Genomic DNA, 24358 nt, shown 5'->3' on the forward strand with positions numbered 1-24358 from the left:
CGACAATTTTTTATTCTTTCATTTTTGAGGTGGCAAGGTAGTGTTATGTCAGCGGATTGAAGCTAACATGGTGTTGGTGATAGTAAAGTTGGGTTGTTGATGCATCCTTTCAGTGAGTTGGTGCTTCCTGAACACTGAATGTTTGTCTAATTGAGTACTAGGTGGTTGGTGCTTCCCTTCAATTGGTGCTGGTAAATTGTGTATTCATCGAATATATTAGAAAGCATTATGTGGTTTTCTCTTGCATTAGCTTTCTATGTAAAAATATCTTGTGAATTGTTCATGTGATGTGATATGATGTTGATTATCTAATTTGATTTGTGCTAACAATATTTAATGTTCTAAATGTGTAAAAATCAATCAAAATTAAGTGAAATATTGATGCACCCCCCTCTTAATGTTTCCAACATCTTGCACATGAGTCGGTTGAGGTTCCATTTTCGAAGGGTTGTGGGTTGAAAAAAGTACAAGAACATTCTTACTAGTAGAGATCACGCTAGTGAAAATTAAGAAATCACTCTGAATGTCCCACATTTGTCTCACCCACTTCAAATTCTTCCACCAATTTGTTTAGAGGTTCCCACCAGGGCCTTTGTGGGGAAGCCTATGTAGTCGAATAGAACATCACATTACACAGTCCAAAGTTCCCTTTCTTTAACTACCTTAATGCATTCACGTGTTATATGTCCAAAATCGTGACATTTGTAGCATTCTATATTGTACTTGAATAAGGGAGTGAATGAATTATGATTTATGTTTTTGTAGCCATTAGGACCTCTAATTTCATTGCTAGCAATTTTGCTTCGAGAGGTATGATAAGGGCTTCTATCGTCATCCCTATCCCTTGTTTTATGTCCAAAGTTTGTACATGAAATACAATTACCAAGAAATATAGTTTGATACTTAGTTGAGAAGAATTGTCTTGATGAAGCAATTTTTTTGAAGTTATGTTTTGTAAAAAATTCAAGTCTTTGCTAATCCTTCTCTCTATTGCTTGTATTGTGGAGGGACCTCTCGAGGACATGAGCATAGCTTCTTGGTGAAGTAACTCTTCCAAACTCATCCTGATTTCTTTACTTGCTTCCACTATGGTTGGGGCTTTGAAGAATATTAGCACAACCTTCAAGATTTTCTTCAATCTTATTTTATGTTACTCAAGACTTGCATCCTCTTTGTATGAATTATCACCCACATAACCAAGCCCTGTTTGTCTTATGGTGATATTTCATTGTTGAAAATATCATCCAACATTTGAAAACTTTTCAGGGTTTGGTTGAGCTCGCCTACTTCATTCCTTAATGAAATAATCTCTCCTTCAAGCTACTCACAATTTTCTTCTTTTTCCTTCAGCTAGATTTTCATCATTTCCTTTGTTCTATTTGCTTCTTCTAGCTCCATTTTCAAGGAGATGACTTCTTCAATTTTTTGCTCTTGCTCTTTCTATTGTTTATCAACTTCTACTTCTAGCTTCTCATAATCCTCAGCGTTTTCCTTCAGTTGACTTGACAACATTTCTTCTCTTTTCTCTACTTCCTTTTCTTGAAATTTCAGGAGCACAATTTTTGTTTCATCAATGTTATGACACCTCTCTTTAAGGATTTGCAACTGCTCTTTAAACCTTATATTTTATTTTCTAAGCCTGACTATTTCTTCTTGAGCAGCCACAAATTCTGCTTCAAAATCCATTTCAATGGTGTAACTTTCTTCTAGATATGAATGTCTCTTTTAATTATCTTCATCTTCTTTAAAAGGTTATGTATAGATGACCATGGAGAAGACTTATTTCAAGGGCTTGGTGTCATGCCTTATTGACTTTGCCATGTATGTTTCTCAGGTTTACCTTCCAATGGTTAGGTTTTGTCTGAAGGAACCTGCTTTAATACTAGTTGTTGGAAACACTGAGAGGGCAGGTGAATCGGTATTCAATTACTATTAACAATTTTTAGATTTAAAAATATTTGATGCACATAAATCATGAAACACGTATCTTTATATAAGAAACACTTTAAATCTGACAATTTATCATTGTAAAGCTTTAGTAGACTGACTTGTACAGAGTAAGCACCAACTTACAACATTTGTGGGCACCAACCTAGAAGAGACTTCAATACCCTAGCTGAGCACCAATTCATCAAATTCATAGGCACCGACCTATAGGAGACTTCTATCCCCTAGCTAAGCACCAACTCAGCAAATTAGTAGGCCCAACCTACTTCAATTTGTTCTTTAGATATGTGATCAACAATTCCTCATCTAGCAACATGTCCTCCTTGTACATGTTAACTTCCCTACTCTTAACTTAGCTTTAGTCTTCAACTTGGTTTGGTTGTTCAACATAAATTGAAAGCTCCCAAATATCTTATGTTAATTGTTTTCATCCATCCTCAGACTATAATACTGCCATAGTACTACAAATAGAATCTCCATAAAAGTTCAGATTCTTACAGAAGGTTCAACAGTCATATATCATGTTTTCTTACAGGACCATCAAGTCTCAACTTCCTTTGGAACTTAGTAACAACACCAAAAATAAATCATTGTCAATATTAATGGTATCCTTCTTGAGGATCACCACATTCACCCACCCTTAACACACTATCAATCAATTGAAAAGTCTTGAAATGCACATCAGCACCACCTTTCTTGTTGACCTCTAACTTCACCAAAGCAGTAACCCATTCCTTTGATTCACTCTCAACATTTTCTTGTTCATTGTTCTGCGGTCAATGTTTAGACTTGAAAAAGATAGATTTTCCCACCTAGTAGCTTGTACCCAATGTTGTCCAGATTCAATATTCACAACACAACATCACTTCTGTGTAGGATATCTTACAGCTACACATATCTTACAGACCTGCAGTCTAGGATTCGGCCTCCTCCAAAGCCAGAAAGAGTAAAAGCACAATTTGGAATAGTGGACTGTAGAAATTAATGCTCAGCGTCCATTAAAAAAAATGGAGAGAAACACCTGACTTTGACCTGTTGCCTAGATAAACTAGGGCTCAGCCCCCTCCAAAAACAACACAAACTTTGGCATGTCACAGAGTAGCAACAAAAATTACCTCTGGTCAGCTCAGCCTCCAAAAACAACACAAACTTTGGCATGTCACAGAGTAGCAACAAAAATTACCTCTGGTCAGCTCAGCCTCATTTTCTTCCTTAGCTTAGTTAGTCTACTCTCTTCTCCACAACTCAACCTTCTACCTCAACTCAAATCTTTTGTGGTCTAATTTAGACCTTATTCCAAAAATCGAGTTGGTTCATGAAGTATGAACCTCAAACCTGCTGCCAGGGCTAATTTAAACTCACAATTGTCTGAAATAACTCTAGGACCGTGCTAAAAAATAGCCTTCTATAGCTTTGGTAGTGGCAGCGAATATCCAAGATTTATCCATCGGCCTTCACCTCATGCATGCTCCTTCACTACCCTAAAACAGAAACAAAAATGATAATGGAGTCAAGTGCTAAACTCCTTCACATAACTCTTATTTATAGTGTTTTGGGCATCTAAGTTGGGGCCGACTTGTGCAACTGGCAAGATGTATAACATATACATGAATACATTCAAAAACCCATTTCTCCCCAACCATGAGTTAGGAGACATGTCACCTATCATCAGAAAGGTCTTGAAATATGCTAATTGACCATATAACTTTCCCTTTCATTTGGATTACTTTTGACATCAATAACAACCATTTTCAAGAGAAATGTCTCCTCTATATATATATATATATATATATAACAAATATTCTCAGGGCTTGTGTAAAAGTGAACACAACAGAATAAAGCACAAGCAATAAATTACGTGGGTGTAAGGAATATTTTTCCCAACACAAAGTCTTCTGATAATTTAAACGAGAATCCTAATTAAGTACTAAATTATAAATTCTGGACGGTAATTTACTGAGCTGGGATCTTTACTCCAACTCATTGATAGATATCAATGCAGAAACATAAGTATATATAGATAAAATAGAGTGCTTAATGAATCAACGTCTCCTAGATAGTTCCCAAATAAAGTTAGCTCCCAATTAAAAATAATGATCCTTCAAGAGATATTCCCAAAGGAGGTGTAAAATGATAACAATAGAATGACAGCAAAAGCAATAAGTTAAGTGGTTGTAAGAAACATTTTTGCCGAGCCAGAAGTCATCTGATAGCTGAATTTGGGGTCGTAATTGAATACCATATACATTAGTTCACATCTTCACTGTCCAATTCATTGATAGAAAGTACTATGAAATTTGACATTGATGATTTTTCAGGCATGGTGAATGTGATTCTTCACACAAGAAGTCGTGAGCACTGAAATTGGAATCCTAATTAAACACTAAATACTTTAGTTCAGATCTTCAACGTCCAATTCATTAATAGATAGTACTATGAAAGCCGTCAATTGGGAACATACAAATTTTCAAGCATGCTGAATGTGATTCTTTACACAAATAGTGATAGCTGAAACTGGAATCCCAATTAAAAACCAAATACTTTAGTTCAGATCTTCACTTTCCAATTCATTGATTGATGGTATTATGAAAACTGTCATTTGGGACCAAACAAATTTTCAAGCATGGTAAATGATTCTTCAAACAGAAACAGTGTTTACAAATACAAGGCAAAAATGTAAATTTGATTGGCATTAGCAAAGCACCAAGGAACAGACGAATAGTCAGAGAGTTTAGCATAAGTGTTTAGAACACCAACAGATTTACAAACATCTATGTTTAACGAAAAGACAATGTCGTGCAATTTTTATTAGGGGTGCTACCCCATTTCATTGGGATGAAATCATAGCACAGAGTTGGCAGCACAGATTTCAGCCATAATTGGCATTTCATAAAGGACCTAGACTCTCTTGAGCATGGAGCCAAACTAGATAACTGACTCTTCTTGCCTGTGTAGGGACGGGTACCCTGTATAATCACAATGTAGCTTAACGACATATGATTCTCAATGTCTTCTTCAGTAATAAAATGTAAAATATAAGATGCCTTTGACAAAAGAAAAACCAGTTACTGTTCTTGCCTGTGTAGGGAGGGGTACCCTGTATAATCACAATGTATCTTAATGACTTATGATTCTCAATGTATTCTACAGTGATAAAATATAAGATGCCTTTGACAAAAGAAAAACCAGTTAAAATAAATATGCACTCTTAGAGTCAAATGGGTTTATCTCAGGTGGTTGGGAGGAATGATTAGTATCCTCTCCACCCAGGTTCAATTTCCACAAGTGACATGTTTGTTAAAGAATGACAACATTTAATGTTAACAATGTAATTATCTAAGTAATTTTAGTTTTACCGTTCAGGGAGTTGTGTAACTATAGGGAGTTGTGTAGCAAAGTCTTTGTATTAAAATGGTGTCCAAGAGGCTTGATGTACATTGGAGAGTCATTTTTTTTTTACCTAGAGCAATAAGAATTACAATCCCTTGCCCCGTGGAGGTTTCCTTGACACACTGTTAGGGTTTTACCACGTAAATCTTTTGTGTTTCTTGTTGTGATTCAGTTCCAATTCTTGTGTATTTCTTTCTATTTGAATTTTAACGGGCTCAAATACCAACAAGTGGTATCAGAGCTTTATGGTTCAGAGGCCGTGAAGGAAAGGTCGTTGCAACAAGAAGTCTTTAAGTCCGCCAAAGGTTGCAGTACGCGGTCGCCATAAAAAGGATCAGTCAAGGCCAAGCCAAGACTGCGGCCATTAAAAACAATTTTTTTATTATTAAAAAAAAACTACGCATCAAAAAAGAGTTGCCCTGAAAGAAGTTACGCAACCACCAACAGAGAAATTTTGGAACACGTAAAAGAAGTTTTTGGTCGAAGAGTAGAGTCATCGACCAACAAAGTTGTACGTCGTCGAGTTGAGTCGCATGTCTGTTATCGTGCTATTAGAAAGTAGTCAATAAGAAGGGAGTCGCATTCTTCGAGCAGACCAACCGCCAACACAGGAAGTCGAGAAGGAGCAAAGGGAACCGATCAAAGCCAAAGGAGAAACCTTATCGTCACTAAGCAAAATCGCGCAGAAGAAAGTGTCAGAGCCCCGAGCTGCCGATTGAAGAGTCGTTGTCGAAAGAATTGTCACACACTTGTTTGGAGCCTAAGTAGATCTATTATAATGTGTAAACAGAGCAGAAAATCTGGAGCCTAGAGACAAAGCAGCCGGAGGTCGATTGTTGTGCCGTCAAGGAGTGACCGTGCATTGTGTTTTTTGTTGAAGCCGCCAAGAAATTTGAGTTTTGCACACCGTTATGAGGTATTGTATTCTTTGGTAAAAGTTTTTTATGGTGCAACTGCTTGGAGAATTGTTGTTGAATTCGAATTGGCTGTTGGATTCATTTTTAAAGGGAAAAGTTTGGGTTTTTCATTTTATTTTAGATTTCTGAAATAAAATTTAAATAAAAAAAGGAAGGAGAAGTAGGGTTTTTTGAAGAAATTATATTTTAACAAGAAGCAGATTTTAAAACCCTAGTTGAAAGCAGGAAGAAAACTCTAGCAGAATTTTTTGAAGGAAAAGTTTTTTTAAAGAGCATGTGTAGAAAGAAATGGCAAAAATGGCTAATGCTAAGTTTGAGGTGGAGAAGTTCATCAGTGAGAATAATTTTGCATAGTAAAAACTGAAAGTAAGGGATTTGTTGGTGCAACAAGGGTTGCACAAAGCATTATATGGGTTAGAAAGAAACTTGTTGGCACAACAAATTTGGATTGGGACAACTTGGATGCCCGAGCTTTCAATACCATCAGGTTGTGCCTAGCAGATGAAGTTCTCCTCAACATTGTTGAAGAAACCTTGGTGGCAGATTTGTGGGGAAAGTTGGAAACATTGTATATGACCAAATCTTTAACCAATAGAATTTATTTGAAAAAGAAATTGTAAATCCTTTGGATGAAGGAGGGTACTAAAATTGCAGAACACTTAGATGTATTTAATACACTTGTTTGTCAATTGTCAGATATGGATGTTAAATTTGATGCAGAAGATAAAACTATTACCTTGTTGTGTTCCTTGCCCGAGTCTTGGGATCACTTTGTGACTTCTATCAGTTTGAGCACAATCAAGTCTTTAGAATTTGATTATGTTGTGTGGGAGCTCTATTATCTGAAGAAGTATGGAGGATGTCCAGCATTGAAACTTCCTCGCGAGAAGCCATGGTAGTCAGAGGTTGGTCCAAAGAAATAGGAGAGAAAGAAAAAAGTGCTTCCAGATCAAAGTCAAAAGGCAAGAAGCATAAAGCCAAATGTTGGTACTGCAACAAAATAGGGCATCTCAAGAAAGATTGTTGGAAAAGAAAGGAATCCATTGAAAACCCAAAAAAGGAAGCAAATCAAGTTGAGTCCGGGATGATTGATGTAGTTGTATCTGTTGAATTAGGTATAGGAGATGAAGCTTTCTATGTTTGCAATGTTTCTCAAAATTATGAAAATTGATTGTTAGATTATGGTGCTTCTCATCACGAGTCCACACAGAAATTGGTTCACTTCATATCAAGTTGTGAATGGTAGTTATGTGTTTATGGGTAATAATGTATCTTGTCAAACTATTGGGATGGGAAATATCAAAATTAAAATGTATGATAATACAGTTGAAAAACATTGACTGATGTTAGACATGTACCTTAGTTGAGAAAGAATTTGATTTCTTTGGGAGTATTGGACTTAGAAAGTTACAAGTATACAGGTCAAAAAGAAGTGTTGAAAGTTTCAAAAGGCACTCTGGTTGTTATGAAGACAGAGAAGATCGAAAATATTTACAGACTCAAAGGAAGTACTCAGGTCAGTGAAGCAACCATTGTATCTAAGAAGGCAAAAGAAGATACTCGACTATGGCATCAGCGGTTGGGTCACATAAGCGAGAAGGGCCTTCAAGTATTGATGAATGGCAAATTACTTCCTAATTTGAAATCCTTAAGTTTGGATTTTTGCAAACATTGTGTATATGGAAAACAATGTAAACGGAAATTTAAAACCAAAAGTCATAATAGTAAAGGAATTTTGGACTATATTCATTTTGATCTTTGGGGACCATCTCCTATTGTATCTTATGGAAGTGCATTATACTTCTTAAAATTTATTGATGATTTCTCTAGCAAAGCCTGGGTCTATATGTTGAAAAGACAAGTTGATGTATTTAATGTTTTTAAACAATTTAAAGCTATGGTGGAAAAGAAAACACGCAAATCAATTAAATGTTTAAGAATTGACAATGGCAGTGAATTTACTTCCTTAGAATTCGAACAATATTGCAAGGATGAAGGGATTGTTAGACATAAAAATGTTGTTTATACTCCTCAAAAAAATGGCGTTGAAGAACATATGAATCAAACTCTTATGGAAAGAGTCAAAGGCATGATCAGCAATGTTAACCTGCAAAAGGAGTTGTGGGTAGAAGGGGTATCTATTGATTGTTATTTGGTAAACAGAACGCCTTCAGTTGCCATTAATTGTAAAACTCCTGAAGAAGTTTGGTCGGGTCAGTCTTATGATTGTTCACATTTAAGAATTTTTGGTTATGATGCCTTGGTTCTTATTTCAAAGAATCAACGTTCAAAGTTAGATCCAAAAGCAAAATGTTATGTCTTTGTTGGGTATAACTATGCAGTGAAAGGATACAAGTTGTGGGATCCTTCTTCACGTAAGATAATCATTAGTAGAGATGTAACATGATGAATCCTCTTTTCTAAAATCAAGTGTTGAAAAAGTTGAAAATGAACAAGTATCACCGAATCAACGAATTCAGTTGGAGACTAAACCTTTTTCAGAAAGTCAAAAGGAAGAAGAGACTTTTGAAGAAAAAGGTGAAGAAGATGCAAAGGAAACTATAGAAATTCAGGGACCAATTCAGCAACCAATCACTCTATGGAGGTCACAAGGGAAAGAACACCCAAAAGGTATGAAATGTTGATTTGGATAGCATCGGATGTGTTATTGCTCCGAAATTTTGTGGAGGAGCTAGAACACATGAGATCTCCAAGACCCAAAAATCGTTTGGAGAAATTCCACCCAGATGAGGAGTTATTAAAATAATTAATATTTTTAATAAGTTCCTAAGTCTAAACTTAGGAAATAAAAATATTTGTGGGTATTAATAAGAATATGGGTGAGAAATTTTTAAGTGACGAAGATCAAGTCGGTCTTAATCTTAGCCATTGATTAGGGACTTAATCTTGACCGTTGATTCATCAATAGGAAAATTATAAGAGGAGGCTTGAGGGTCAGTTGGAGATACACCATATTGTTCAATCAGTTCGATTTTTTGGGGGGCGTGGTTCACTGAGAAAATTGAGCAGGTGATCAGAGTTGCAGTAGAGGGGCAAGGATAGTTGGGGTTGGAGGATCTTCTCCAGGACCCTGAATACTCAGCAAAGAGAGGCGGAGATACGCCAGAGGAGGCAGCTCAGACCAAGGGAGGCTGATGCTGGGCCAGGAGGGCCCACGCATTGCTTGACGTAGTGCCAGCACGGGGGAAGAGTTGACCTCCTGCAAAAGTCTAAATTCAGCCGAGGAGCAGCAGGATAAGCCGAGAAGGCTGACGTTAGAGCTCCAGGAAGTAGAGGAGGCAGCGCAGCGCTGACACGGTGTCTCAGAGTGCTCCATGTAGGCCCACGCAGCTACTGCGAAGGGGCAGTGCAGTTATAGCTAGGGATAGTCAGTCCAGTTGCCGGATTGGAGGGATTTTGCCGGGTGAAGTGAGGTAATCTCACTTAGGTTTCTGCCAGTATATTTTATCTCTGTAACTGGATAGCCGAGAGGGCATCCAGAGTTGTATTCATAACCATTTCTTAATAATAGAAAACCCTCAGAGTTGTTGCACCAGTTTTTCCGCATTGGGTTTTTCCAAGGACATTTGTCCAAAAATAACAGTCACTTGTGTGTTTGTCTCGTATCTATTTCAGTTTATGATCGGTATGTCAGTGTAGTCTACAATAGTGTTTTTCATTAGTGTTTAAATAATTAAATAACTTGTTGATTGTAAGAACAAGTAGGAGATGATAAACCAGTGATTGTAGTAGGATTTATGTTGTGTAGATTCAGAACTTTTCACATGGTATCAGACCATTACAAATCATAGGACATTGAAGCCATCAGTCGGGAGATCCAAAAAATTTGTTGCAGAAAAGCAGTTGTCCCAAGTGACAGCGTTGTTTCAGAACCAGAAGAGCAGCTGAAGGAGTGACGCAATGCTAGAGGAGTGACGCAAAAGCTCACCCAGTGCTTGCGTCAACTTTCTGAGCTAGGAGGAGGAGACGCAGTAGCCAAGAGGAGCTCACACAGTGACTGCGTCAACTCTCTGGCCAACACAGAGCCTGAGGGGCTCAAATCAGTCAGTTGTCGAGGCTATAGGAGCAGTGCAGATTCGATCTGTGGTGCTGGTGGGACATTGTTGTTGTTGTTGCAGAACAGTGTCTATGGAGACAAAACCGAGGTAGAGAGAGTGATTGCCTTGACAGATTTCTAGCCCAAGAAATCTAGATCCGGGTTGCAGCAGCAAAGGAGGATTGGAGAGGAGTGATTCGACATTTGGCCGGAGGATTTCCGTGAAGGAAATCAGGACTCATAGGGAGTCTAGAGGAGCTTGTTCCTTAGAGGATTTCTAGCGTCAAAGAAATCCAGATCCAAGTCTTGCTGGATTAGCAGCAAGAGAGGGAGAAGAGAACCAGTCCTATATTTGTTCAGCAAAGATGGCAGTGAATGGACTGAGGGATCAACACAGATTGGATGGAGCATCCAATTTTGTCCTCTGGAAGGCCAAGATCCTAGCAGTGCTAGACAAGAATCGCATCAAGGACTATATCTTGAAGGTAGTTGTTGTTTCGGTCAATGCTGATTCGCTGAAGTAGTACGAGGAGGCCCGCGCGAAGGTTAAATGCTTAGACAAGGTCAAAAATCATGTAATCCAACACAATGCAGACAAGGAAATAGCAAGGGAGAAGTGGGAGATGTTGACCACCTTGTACCAAGGGACTTCTGTTCAACGGAAGATGTTATTGGAGAATCAGCTGAGACAGTACTAGATGCAGAAATGAGAAGAGATTGATCCCTTCCTTCTCAGGTTGCAATGGATTCGAGACCAGCTGACTTCTGTGGGGTCTACACGAGATCCTGAGTTCATGGTCAAGACTGCCCTGAATGCATTCACCAAAGGTTGGGAGAAATTTGTCTAAAGTATCTTGGGCAGAGATTCTCTCCCCAGTTGTGAGGAAATGTGGGCAGCTCTTCGACAGGAAGAAATCAAGAGGTTGACCAAGGTAGGAAGTAGCGGCAAAGGAACCCGGGTGAAGAAGGAGAATGAAGAGAATGCAACTCTCGCATCATCGGGACAACATAGGTAGCAGAAAAGGAAGAAAAAGGATATATACAAAGTCAGATGCTTCAGGGGTTGTGAACTAGGACATTTCACCACTCAGTGCCCCCGGAAGAAGGGCAAGGAAGAGGCTTCTAACTCGAAAGTGCCTCCACCGAACACTGACAAGGAAGATGTTGACAAGGATTATGCCATGAGTGATCATGCACCTCTAGAGAAGAGGTGGGGCGACATAGAGCTATAGTCGGGAGGACTACACACTAGGGCAAGATCCTTGAGGTGCCCAAACTCTTGGATCACATACGGCTATGGGAGCCCTTAATGACAGTAGCAGATTGATGGGATTCGATGCAAGGGATGATAGAGCAACAGGCAGAGCTAGAGTGCCAAAGCCTGAAGCAACGCAGTGGAGGTTGTAGCAGTGTGGGAGGCACAGAGCAAATTACAGTAGCATAGTAGCAACATAGGGTCAGCACAGATTAGCAGCAGAGGTAGCTTAAGTATCACGAGGCATCCCGATTAACCAGCATGTCAACATTTGGGTGGGTTTTTCAGTTGCTTACTTCTCAACAACTGAGTTGCAGTGCAACAGTTAGCAGTGGCAGTGCTATGGGTAGTGTGATGCAGCATATTGGGAGGGAGAAGCAATACAGATATAGCAATGATAGTGGCAGTGTCATGGGCAGCAATACAAGATGCAGTAGTGCAGTGGATGAAGGGCAACAGGCCAAGCATCAGCAGCACAGAAGACCGATGCAGTGGATCAGTGTAATACTTCTATTGAAAAGTATTGCTAGAGCACATTCCTCGCTAAAAGGGAGTGTTGATTCTGAGTAGCATTGGATGTGCTCTAGCTCTGAAATTTTGTGGAGGGGCTAGAACACATGAGATCTCCAAGACCCAGAAATCGTTTGGAGAAATTCCACTTGGATGAGGAGTTATTAAAATAAGTAATATTTTTAATGGGTTCCTAAGTCTAAACTTAGGAACATAAAAATATTAATGGGTATTAATAAGAATATGGGTGAGAAATTTCTAGGTGACGAGGATCAAGCCTGTTTTAACTTAGTCGTTGATTAGGGACTTAATCTCAGTCATCGATTCATCAATAAGAAAAGTATAAGAGGAGGCTTGAGGGTCAGTTGGAGATACACCATATTAATCAATTGGTTCGATTTTTCTGGGGCGTGGTTTGTTGAGAAAATTGAACAGGTGATCTTAGTTGCAACAGAGGCGCAGGGACAGTTGGAGTTGGAGGATCTTCTCTAGGACACTGAATACTCAGCAAAGAGAGGTAGAGATACACTAGAGGAGGCAGCGCAGATCAAGGGATGCTGACGCTGGGCCAGGAGGGTCCACGCATTGCTTGACGTAGTGCCAGCTCAGGGGAAGAGTTGCCCTCTTGCAGAAGTCTGAATTCAGTCGGGGAGCAACAGGATCAGTCGAGAAGACTGGTGTTAGATCTCCAGAAGGCAAAGGAAGCAGCGCAGATCTGACGCAGTGTCTCAGAGTGCTCCACGCAAGCCCACGTAGCTACTACGAAGGGGCAGCACAGTTGTAGCCAGGGATAATCAATCCAGTTGCCGAAACAGAGGGATTTTGCAGAGTGAAGTGAGGTAATCTCATTTAGGTTTCTGCCAGTATATTTTATCTCTGTAACTGGATAGCCAAGAGGGCATCCAGAGTTGTATTTGGAACTACAACTTTATAATAGAAAACCCTCAAAGCTATTGCACCGGTTTTCCCACACTGGGTTTTTCCAAGTACATTTGTCCAACAATAACGGTGTTCCTTGTGTGTTTGTATCATATCTATTTCAGTTTATGATTTGCATGTCAGTGTAGTCTGCAGTAGTTGTTTTCACGAGTGTTTAAATAATTAAATTACTTGTTGATTATAAGAACAAGTAGGAGATGATAAACTAGTAATTGCAATAAGATTTCTGATGTGTATATTCAGAATTTTTCACATAAAGATTATGCTTCATCTATTGCTTTGATTACTGAATATGGGGAACCTTCTTGTTATCAAGAAGCAGTGGATGATGTGGATAAAGAAAAGTGGAAAAAGGACATGGACGAAAAAATGGATTCCTTATCCAAGAACAAAAGCCGGGATCTTGTAGAACTTCCTGAAGGGAGAAGTGTTGTCGGATGCAAATGGGTTTTCAAATTGAAGCAAAACGTTGATGGAAGTATCAAAAGGTATAAGGCCAGCGTAGTAGCAAAAGGGTATTCTCAGGTTGAAGGTATTGACTTTCATGAGATCTTTTCACCAGTGGTTAAACTTGTTTCTATTCGTACTGTGTAAGCACTAACTGTATTACTTTATCTTGAGTTAGAACAGTCAGATGTTAAAATAACTTTTCTTCATGGAGATTTGGATGAAGACATTTATATGGAACAACTAGAAGGTTTTGTACAAGGTCGCAACAGAAGATCTGTTTGCAAGCTCAGGAAATCAATGTATGACCTGAGTCAGTCTCCAAGGCAACAGTACAAGAAGTTTGACTCCTTCATGGTGAGCCAGTAGGAGTATGATCATTGTGTGTACTTTAAGAGTTTCAATGGCATATTCATTATCTTGACCTTGTATGTTGACGATATGCTTATTGCAAGCAAAAGCATGGAAGAGATCAACAGGTTAAAGGCTCAATTTTTTAAGACATTTGATATGAAGGATCTTAGTGCGGAAAAACATATCTTGGGCATGGAGATACACAGAAACAGGAAAAATGGAAAGCTTTGGTTATCACAGCAGAAGTATGTGGAGAAAGTACTTGAAAAGTTCGGTATGAACAATGTGAAACCTGTTAATGTTCCATTAGCTTCCCATTTTAAACTTTCTTCAAGTTTGAGTCCTACAACTGATAAAGAAAAAAAGCATGTCTTGTGTACCATATGCAAATGTGGTAGGCAACTTAATGTATGTGATGGTATCTACAAGACCTGACATTTCAAATGCTTGGAGTTGTGAGCAAGTTCATGTCAAATCCAGGAGAAGAACATTTGCGCGCAGTGAAATGTGTGCTTCAGTATTTGAGAGGCACAAGTGACCATTGTATCATCTTTAATGGTAGTGAAGGTTCAGTCTACGAGTACGTGGATGTTGATTATGCAGATGATTTGGACAAGAGGAGATCTACTATAGTACATGTTTTAACTCTTGTTTGTTGGATGTGAAAGCTTCAAGAAACAGTTGCTTTGTCCACTATTGAAGCAGAGTATATAGCTGCTTCAGATGCCTGTAAAGAGGCAATCTGGTTGAAAGGTCTACTTGATGAGATTGGAAAGATGCAGGAAAAAGTGAATCTATTATGTGACAGTGAGAGTGCTATTCATTGGCTACAAATCCAGCTTATCACAGCAAGATTAAGCACATTGATGTAAGGTACCATTTTGTAAGACGTGATCGATGGCGGCAAAGTAGCTCTCAAGAAGGTCCATACATGGGAGAATCGTACAGACATGTTCACAAAGCCAATTTTAGTAGAGAAGTTAAGATGGTGTTTGGCTTCTCTTGGCTTGCAGAAGAGATGATGAATAGGCATGGACAAGGGATTAGGAAAATTGGTGTCAAGGTGGAGATTGTTAAAGAATGACAACAATTAATGTTAACAATGCAATTATCTAAGTAAATTTAGTTTTACCGTTCAGACAGTTGTGTAATTGTAGGGAGTTGTTTAACGAAGTCTTTGTATTAAAATGGTGATTGCCCAAGAGGCTTGATATACATTGGAGAGTCATTTTTTTACTTGGAGCAATAAAAATTCCAATCCCTTGCCCCGTGGAGGTTTCCTTGACACATTGTCAGGGTTTTACCACGTAAATCTTTTGTGTTCTTTGTTGTGTGATTCAGTGTCCAATTCTTGTGTATTTCTTTCTATTTGAATTTTAACGGTCTCAAATAACAACAATGTTGATCTCTTATCGAGTATATTGTTGTAATGGCTTCGAGCCTTGTCTGACTAGCCCCAAACAATGTATATTTCCGAGTGGAATATAAAGATATTTCTACAAGAAAGTTCTGCACTCTCAGAAATAGCTATCAAGATATGATGTTTGCAAAAATGTCCTCTTGATATGTTAGGATTTATGTCTAGCTTTTGAAATTGAAAAGTTGCACCAACTAATGAATTCAAACCTATGCCACCATATATATTTAGCTTTTGAAATTGGCTAATCAACATAGTGACTACTGAAATAAAACCTACGTGGCAATAAATATCAGGAAGGAAAAACTTATCATCGAGAGATTAAAAATATCATAAATGCAATTAAGAAAATAAAGAAAAAAGAATAGACACCCTTACAAGAAAATCTTAAAACCACAGGATGCCCAAAATAAAAATGGGTTTGTCACATGATTTTATCTTGCAACTTATCATCTATTGATTCATACAATCACAAAGGAATGCCATATATCTGTCCCAGTGAATATAAAATGGGTTTGCAATACAGATTCATATAATCCATAATTATGTAGAACTTACAACATTCATTTAAGCGTAAGGAGATTGCCATAATATGATATTGATATTGAGTTATTAAAGACTAAAATTTGAAAACACTATGTACGACCTAATAAGTATTAACCAGCTATATTCAAAAGTACAGCCACTATCAGACAAGGTAAAGTAAATAAAAATAAAATACAACTACTTTTTTATATGATTATGTATACAGTATAACTTTAAGTACTGCTAGACTCACCAGCACACAGCTGTTATCAGTCAAAGCTAAAGTAAATAAAAGTAACACGACTAAAAATTGAAATGACTATGTATGAGCTAATAAGTATTTAACCAGCCTGAAAGTACAGCTGGTATCAGTCAAAGGCAAAGTTAATAAACTCCAAAACAAGAAATCTCATTTCCGTGCCTCGACTTTTTTCTGTTCTCTTGCTGAAACAAATAAAAAAAAGTAGAATCACCATGCTAGTATATGCAAACAATAGGTATTCAATAATATAGTCAAAGCAACTAAACACAATTACAAAGCATACCAGCCTTCTCTTCCTCACGCTTCTTTGCAGCATCTGCTCGTTGCTGTCTGATTAGAGTTAGGCGTTCTGCACAGTTTTGAAGGGAAATTATGCTTCATCTTTACATAAACCAAAAAGTATGGAAAAGATAACTTGATTTAGAGTGGTGTATTTCAAGCAATGTAAAGAATATAAAACAATCTAGCTTAAATTCAGCAATAACGAGCCCGAAAGCAGTAATATATTTTAAAGAACCACTAGCAATTGTTAGGAATTCAGACACTGCACCACAATGGATTCCTCTCTCAACCTATGTTTCTGAATCTGGTCCTATTCTGAAGAACAGTATGATACTATCATTTTCCTGGGTGGAAGATTTACAACTTCCACTCTCCACACTGGTTTTGAGATCGATTCTTTTATTCACTTCTACTATTAAATTGTATTCAGATTTAAAATTTACATGCATGCTCCTGATATAAATAACAATGCAATCTGAGCAACTCCTTTGCCAATTTACATTAGTTTATTGAAGTGTCCACACCCACTTGGTGGCCGATGCTCTTTAGTCCCTACACAACAGCAATAATTGAATATAGTGATGCTGTTCTTGACATTATAGGAGGGTTCCAACTACAATTCCTTGCTATGTGTTGATAATGGGCTTCTTGCCAAGTTCTGTGCCTCCTTTATTGATGCCAAATTTCTAGTTGGAATGTAATGTTATAGAATACATGGTTGGCACTGATAGATTAACTAATTTGTTTCATAGCAAGCGAGACTGCATGTTTGTGTAGTGTTTGTTGATAAAAAAATTCCAAATCATCTAAGCCAGACCCTTTGTGGCATTCACATAATCTCTTCCCAAACCCTTTAAAGGGTGTCAATGCAAATAAATATCTTAATGTTTCTGTTTCAGGTGACCCTAATCAAACAGGTTCCCGAGTATTTTTCTTGAGGTAACTTTTGCGTTCAGGGAAAATCCTTGACTTTACAATAACTACATCCCCAAATATCAAGTCATATTGAGAGTTGCCATAAGAATATATCATATGTGTATGCAAAATTACTTATAAGATCATTTTGTCCCTAAAATTACCTCTGTTACAGCTATAATGCCCTCGTACTTGCATGCTTTCTAATATAATCCACCGTCACATACAGGAATTCAATCACATCCATTCACACAATCATTTAAAAAATCCAGTCACTGGCAGATGACAAAGTGGCAAGATACAAGATTAAAAACAAAGGTTGCTAACAGTGTATATGAAAGAAAAAAGTGTAAGCATGATTCACTTTGCAGGTGTGGCAAATTCTCAAAATTTTTAATTTGAAGGTTCACATAATTAGGGTTTTCAAAAAGGCAGACAAAAGCATAAATAAATAAAATACTATAATTTAAGCATTGGAAATGCAATTATAAAGTTAAGTATTGCAAGCATATGCTAATAGGTTGATATCCATGTACCAGCCTTCTGAAAGCCTAAGTTACGGGAAACCTCACCCTAAACTTCCAGAAATGCCGTTCTGAGTTTTCTAAATGGAAACAGATACAGTCCTCGTAAAGATCGGCCTTCGAAACATTTATGAGCCGTTTCAAAAAATTGAAAACGCTGGTTCCGGCAAATGGAAATGTTTCAAAAGTTTTTAAATATTTTTGGATCTGTTTCTGGATCGAAAAAGACAGTGGAGTACCTGACCACTATGTCACAGGGTTCGTAGGACTTAAACCATGGGGTTCGGAATTCGGCGAACCTAAAATAACCATTGAAATTTGTTCAGGTTTGTTTAAATTCGATTCATGCCTTCTCTTCCTACAACTCAAGTTCTGCAATGGTAGTCAGTTTGAGGCAGCCGATATGGTGTTTTAATTTCTTGAAAGTCATTTGTGACTCGCCTATTTAGGAAGACGCTATTTATCTCGGGTCGGGGCTCCCTCACTTAATACGGGGCATTGTGCCTCTAAGCAGGTTTACGGAAAGCTTCTGGTTTAGACCCGAACAATAGTCAAATTGTGTATGAGCCAATGCAGCACACTCTAAGGTAATTTGCAAGTGAAGATCCTTGTAATTCACGATATTTCACAATCAAAGCGCCAAGAACTCATCATATAATGAGATGTTAGAATTCATCTCTGATCATTGCTCCGAAATACATAGCAATTTGAAATACCAATTCACCTGTGGGGAGGTACAGGAAATGCATTCCTGGGCCTGTGGTTTATATTGCATTGATAGCCCAACCATGGATTTGGCAAATGTTTTCTGTCAAGCAAAGAAGCCAGCAAGCATAGCTACACGTAGGAAACCAGCAAGAAAAACTACACATAAGTATAAGGTAAGTTATAATATATATGTTAAATATTATATATTAACTATAATATTATATATTGTACATTATACATTTTTTATATATGATATAAAGTAATGTATATTAAAAATATATTTAGGGATCATTATATATTACATTATTTTAATATGTGTTGGTATTAATTAATAGATTATATAATTATTAAATTTTAATATTTATATATATACACACACACACATCACATGAACCTGATGATGAAACAGAATTTTATATTTTGTCATATATATATATATATATATATATATATATATATATATGTCATTTCCTTACCATATCGTATCTGTATTTTTTGAAAATTTGTTATCCATTTCAAACCCCGTAGCCGTATCTGTTTCAGTGCAATTTAGCTAAAAGCATGTTGAGGGACCATTTAAGAGCCAAAAGATAAATTTAGATGTTCCTTTCCTTTTTTTTGTAGCTTTTTATTCACTATTCTGTAATCTTTTTGAGAGCCTATAGAATGGATCTGTTCACTTGTTCTAGATGTTTCTCCCTCATGTGATCCATCCAGGAAATGAATACAAATAGAATTCTCAAAGAATTGAATGGGCAAATGAAGGTGATAAATTTAGATGTTCCTTTCCTTTTTTGTAGCTTTTTATTCACTATTCTGTAATCTTTTTGGGAGCCTACAGAATGGATCTGTTCACTTGTTCTAGATGTTTCTCCCTCATGTGATCCATCCGGGAAATGAATACAAATAGAATTCTCAAAGAATTGAATGGGCAAATGAAGGTGTGGACTAACGTGTGGTTGTTCAAACTGTTTAAAAAGGACTTTATAAAACATCATCAAGGGAAAGTAAGTCTTTTGGAAGAGGCCAGAATATATTTTGTATAGAGAAAAATAAAACACATTCTAAGCATAATCTTCAAAAGATTAGACAGATCATAGGGGCTACTATGACATCCCCTGGTCGATATTTCTCAGTGTAAATACTTGCAATTATTTAAAATGGCTGAGAGAGGGGCGCAGATTCCATTGCTTGAGGAACGAGATTGCTAGAGGGAAATGTTGTTTTAAACATCAGTCCTCGCTGGCTGAGTAGTTTTAAATGGACTAACTGTGCCATAAATTAACTGAAAGAGGAAGGGCCAGGCACAGATATCCTTCAGCTCCAACAACAAAGCAAGAAGAGGACAATAACTTAAAGGCAGCATGGGCTGCACTGGCATGAAATCGTGGAGAACAATGGGTGGTTAGTCTGTTCATGTTGGGAACAGGGAAGAGGACCATAATTAGTCCACTCTCTCTCTTGCGCGTGCATAGGCATATGCAGAGAAAACGAACTCTCTGAGGGCACGCAAAGGGAGTGGAAAAAAAAGCATGCAGTGAACACTATGGTAAGGGAATGAAAATTTCCTCTAAGGGTGGAGGTGAGAACGCAGAGAAGGCAGCAACCAAAATTGGCTATTGTTAAGTTCTGGAGAGATTAAAAACCAGCTAAAGAATCCACACAGAGGCGTGTTGGGTGAAAGCATTATAGGGAGCAGTGGCTTGCCTAAAGGCTGAAGAACCACTCGAAGCTTGTGGATTGATGAATAACTGGCCAGGAGAGAATCACCCAGGTACTTGGGCAGCTAACGAACCACCAGGTGATGACAGCACTGTTGTATGCTCTCACTGATAAATTACCTGGTAAAATGGTTTCTATGCTCCTACAGTGGCTTATCCACTAGCGAACCTTCCTTTATTGTGGACTCTCTTCTCCTTAAAGTGAGTTGAACTCTCTGTACTGTGGTATCCTAGAATGGATGTTCATCACGTATGAAAAGTCTAAGAGAACTGAGTGAAAGTGTGTGTAGTTGATGGATGAAAGCAGAGTGGCCTTGTGGTATCCTGTTTCAGCTGTTTACTTTTTAAAGTTTTTCATCGGAGAGCACTCCACAGCAATCTTTGGAATCTAGCTAGGGGGTGACAGCTACAAGTAATAGTGGTTGTAGCTTGTCGATGGTTAGGTGGAGAGTTGAAGTTCCACTCTCAGCTGCCAGCCAGATTGTCCTGATGTTTGAACTTTGAATTACATGTACTTGTGTATGGTATTGGATCAATGGTCCTGCTGATATTAAAGAATGTGAATTCCTGTATGTTGATGGATATTAGATTTCATGTAAGCATGTTTGAAGAATGGTTGAATTCCTGTAAGTGTTGTATAAACATAAATTGTTGTGTTTCTTTCATTAAATTGATGAGTATGATCTGTCAGTTGTTTGTCATTTATTGTTGTGTATGTGAGTTGATTGAGTATAAGATATGTGCCTTTATGTTGTGCAAGAGAGTTGCTCAAGTTCCTTGTGCTTCTGAAGAAATGCACTAGAATGCGTATCCACCGAGTGTATCCTCCTGTACATGTTGTCTTTCTAAGTTTCATCATTAAAACCCATGTGAATCTTTCAACAAGTTAGATGAATGCCACAGCGTCTATGTAAACCAGGAAGAAACTCGAAAAAATTCTAGGTGAAAAAGGCTTGCAAAACAGGCTTGAATTCACCTGTAGGACCCACCAAGTCGAGGATCGGGAGGGTCCGTGGAAAAGGTTGAATCTCGGGTGAAGTCATGTCCAACCTAAGGTGTGTAGGCCGAGCAATCGAGCAAGCCTGCTAGTCGAAAGTCGGGCAACTCAGGGTCATGATGCCTAGTCGGCCACAGACGTAAGGTCGGGTGGGATCTCCAAGTCGAGGGTCGGGCACTAGCTAGAATTGCGCTTCATGGATTGCGAATGAGAATGACCTCGGCCTTCCCAGAGGATTGTGTCTATCCACATGGATTTGTCCACGATGGCAGAATGGGCATGTCAGGCGCCACGCGGGTTATTATGCGATTGCCACGTGGGAATCATTGATGATGTGGCAAGGTTGTAATTGGCCTATCTTTGAATGGTCACATCTTTTGATCCGTCAAAATTATATCGTTGGATCAAGGTCAAAATTATATCGTTGGAAAGGTTTCGACGAGACAAACACAACGATGTCATCCATTTTAGGTTTTGAGGTAGTCGTTAATTTTTCTAAGAGCTACATTGTTCTCTGTTGTAGATAATTGCATTTAAAACTTTTCAACATTTTTTACATTACATTCACCCCATTTATATCATCATCAGCAACTATGTAGAGAGAACAATAACATTAGTAATGAAGTAGAATAGTAAGGAACAATAGAAGAAAAGAATGTACAATAGAGACACTAGGATTTAGGTCAGAGGTCAAGGAAAAACTCCACAAGGGGGAAAACCCATCCAGATTCTTCTTCTGTTAGATATTCAACAATTGTTCAACTGAGATACAAAGTACAATGAGAATGAGATACAATGATCACATCAAGCCTCCTAAGGCCAACCCAAGTCAGTTCACAACTCCATTTGTGATTTGAACGATATGATCTCTAGAGAGTTGTTGCCATATCATTATCACAGGAAACATCATCCATGACATTGTCTCTACCATACAAAGGTTCTCTATCATCCTAGTCATTGCCATCACTATTATGTCAAGGTTAGGTCTTTTATGTCAACGAGATCTTAGTCATCAAGAGTATTGCCATCAAAGAGTATTGTCATTAGGGTCACTTCAATATATATCATAGTTATTGTCGTACAAAGGGTCACTGCCATGTCAGATCCTTGTCATACTCGATCAAGATAGCAAGGTCATTGTTATATGTCAAAGACTCTATCACAAATGGAGATCTCTATTATATGACTTTTATGATAACATTGTCATATTGTCTACTAGGGTACTGGCACACTGTCCACGAGCGATCTTATGTTACAGTCATGGCCATATGAATTATATATGTATATAAGTCACAAGAGAAAACAAAGCCACAAGAATACAATTTGAACCATAGAACGAAATGTCACTGCAATGAAAACGAGCTTAAAGAGCGAGCCTTGGGTGAGTAACGAGAACAGATACATGAAGGCATATTGAATAATGTAGTTCATTATAAAATGTGACTCCAAGTGTAAAGATAAATAAATGTGATCCGTAAAGAATAACCAATCAAGATACTATACGAGTGGATCATAGTATAGAACTAAATCACCGTAATTGAATCACGGAATGTACAGATATGAACCAAGTCATTGTATCACAAACTCTGAAACTGGATTTGTTGTTTGAGGGCTACGTATCTAAATCCGGCGAATCGGATTCAATTCGCCCTAAATAGTGTCTGAATTTTGTGACACGTCGTGTCCGAATGGGACACAATCAAATCCGGATCGTGTCCCATTCGGACACAACATGTCACGAAATCCGGACACGAATCCGGCAAATCGAGACCTGCGTGGCCATAAAAGGGCGAAATTGCTCATTTTTTTATCATTTTGTGTCATTCCTTTTGCAAGAAGTGAGTTGTGGTTTGTTGTTAGAAATTTGGAGCAAGGAGCCAAGGGTTTGGAGCGTTTTCAAAGAGATTCAAGCAACAGGTAAGTGCATTTCCCCTCTATTTTTTTGCATTTGTATTACAGCAGTTTGTATATGCATTTATTTTACAAATGTGTGCATGTTTTGTGTATTTTTTTTTACAGTATTCATGGCTCAATCAATGGCAGCAGGTAGGGGACAAAAGAAGAGGAAGAATGTCTCTATTGGAGATGTCCCTCCTCCCCCAATATCATCAAAGTCTGCTGCAAGTGATGTTGAGGGAATACTTCCTCCTAAAGGTAACAATGAGAAATATCCCTTGTGGAAATATGTCACAAGAGAGGATGGGCCAAGCAGCAAGGGGAAGGGAGGAGGCAATGTGAATTGGAGATGCAACTTTTGCCACAATACTTTCACAAGCACATATTACCGTGTGAAAGGCCACTTGTTGGCTTTACCAGGTTGTGGAGTTGGACCTCGTACACAAGTTTCTTTACAAAAGAGGAAAGAAATGGAAAAAGAGTTCACTGTTGGTATGGCAAATATAGCTGCAAAATCAAAAAAAAAACCCAAGAATGATGACCCCCTCCGAATTTTTAGGAAAGGCACCACCAAATTTCCATTTGAGAGTTCTATTGAGGGACAAGCAGCGAAAAGAAAGGCAATTTCACTTGGTCCAATGGACAAGATTTTTCAAAAATAGAAACGAGAAGAGCTTGATGTCACCATTGCTTTTTTTCTATCAAAACGTCATATCCTTTAATGTTGCACGCTCACCTCTATTTATTGAGATATGTCGAGCTCTAACTCACGAGACTCTATCATGGTATGTGCCTTCTGGTTCAGAGAAGCTCAAGACCACATTGTTGATGAAGGCAAAAAAAGAGGTGCAAAAAATGCTTGAGCCTATTAAAGCATCATGGTCAACGTCTGGGATTAGCGTTGTTTTTTATGGATGGGCAGACCAAGCAGGACACCCACTCATCAACTTATGGTGTCTTCCTTGAATGGTCCAGTTTTCTTGAAAGCAATGGATACACTTGGAGAATACAAGGATACACAATTTATGGGTGAGTTGTTTATTGAAGTTATTGAAGATGTAGGTGTTGATTCTTCTGTGCAAATCATTATAAATAATGCACCTGTTTGCAAGGCTGCTGGCATGATTGTGGAAGCTAAATATCCACAAGTGTTTTGGACACCTTGCATTGTCCATTCATTGAACTTAGCACTGAAATCCATTGCTTCTTATGTGCTTTGGATTGGTAACATTATTGAGGATGCACAACATATCCGTAACTTTGTGCATAATCATACAAATTCCCTCACTATCTAC

The 24358-nt window shown here is 38.1% G+C and overlaps 1 protein-coding gene across 1 annotated transcript in view; it reads right to left on the bottom strand.

Moving 5' to 3' along the window:
- Window positions 1-15936: 15936 nt before the first annotated feature.
- The window catches only part of LOC149160178 (uncharacterized), a 74799-nt gene continuing 66377 nt past the window's right edge, over window positions 15937-24358 (bottom strand). The window contains exons 7-8 of the mRNA XM_089436655.1: window positions 16304-16369; window positions 15937-16202 (exon numbers count right to left, since the gene is read on the bottom strand). Coding sequence (XP_089292781.1) covers window positions 16168-16202; window positions 16304-16369 — 101 coding nt within the window. The 3' untranslated portion in view covers window positions 15937-16167. The remainder of the gene's footprint in view (window positions 16203-16303; window positions 16370-24358) is intronic.

Source organism: Pinus tabuliformis, chromosome 5_2 (genome assembly GCF_031772625.1).
Source record: "Pinus tabuliformis cultivar Carrire ecotype Pingquan chromosome 5_2, CPIR1, whole genome shotgun sequence".
In the NCBI taxonomy this organism is placed as follows: Eukaryota; Viridiplantae; Streptophyta; class Pinopsida; order Pinales; family Pinaceae; genus Pinus; species Pinus tabuliformis.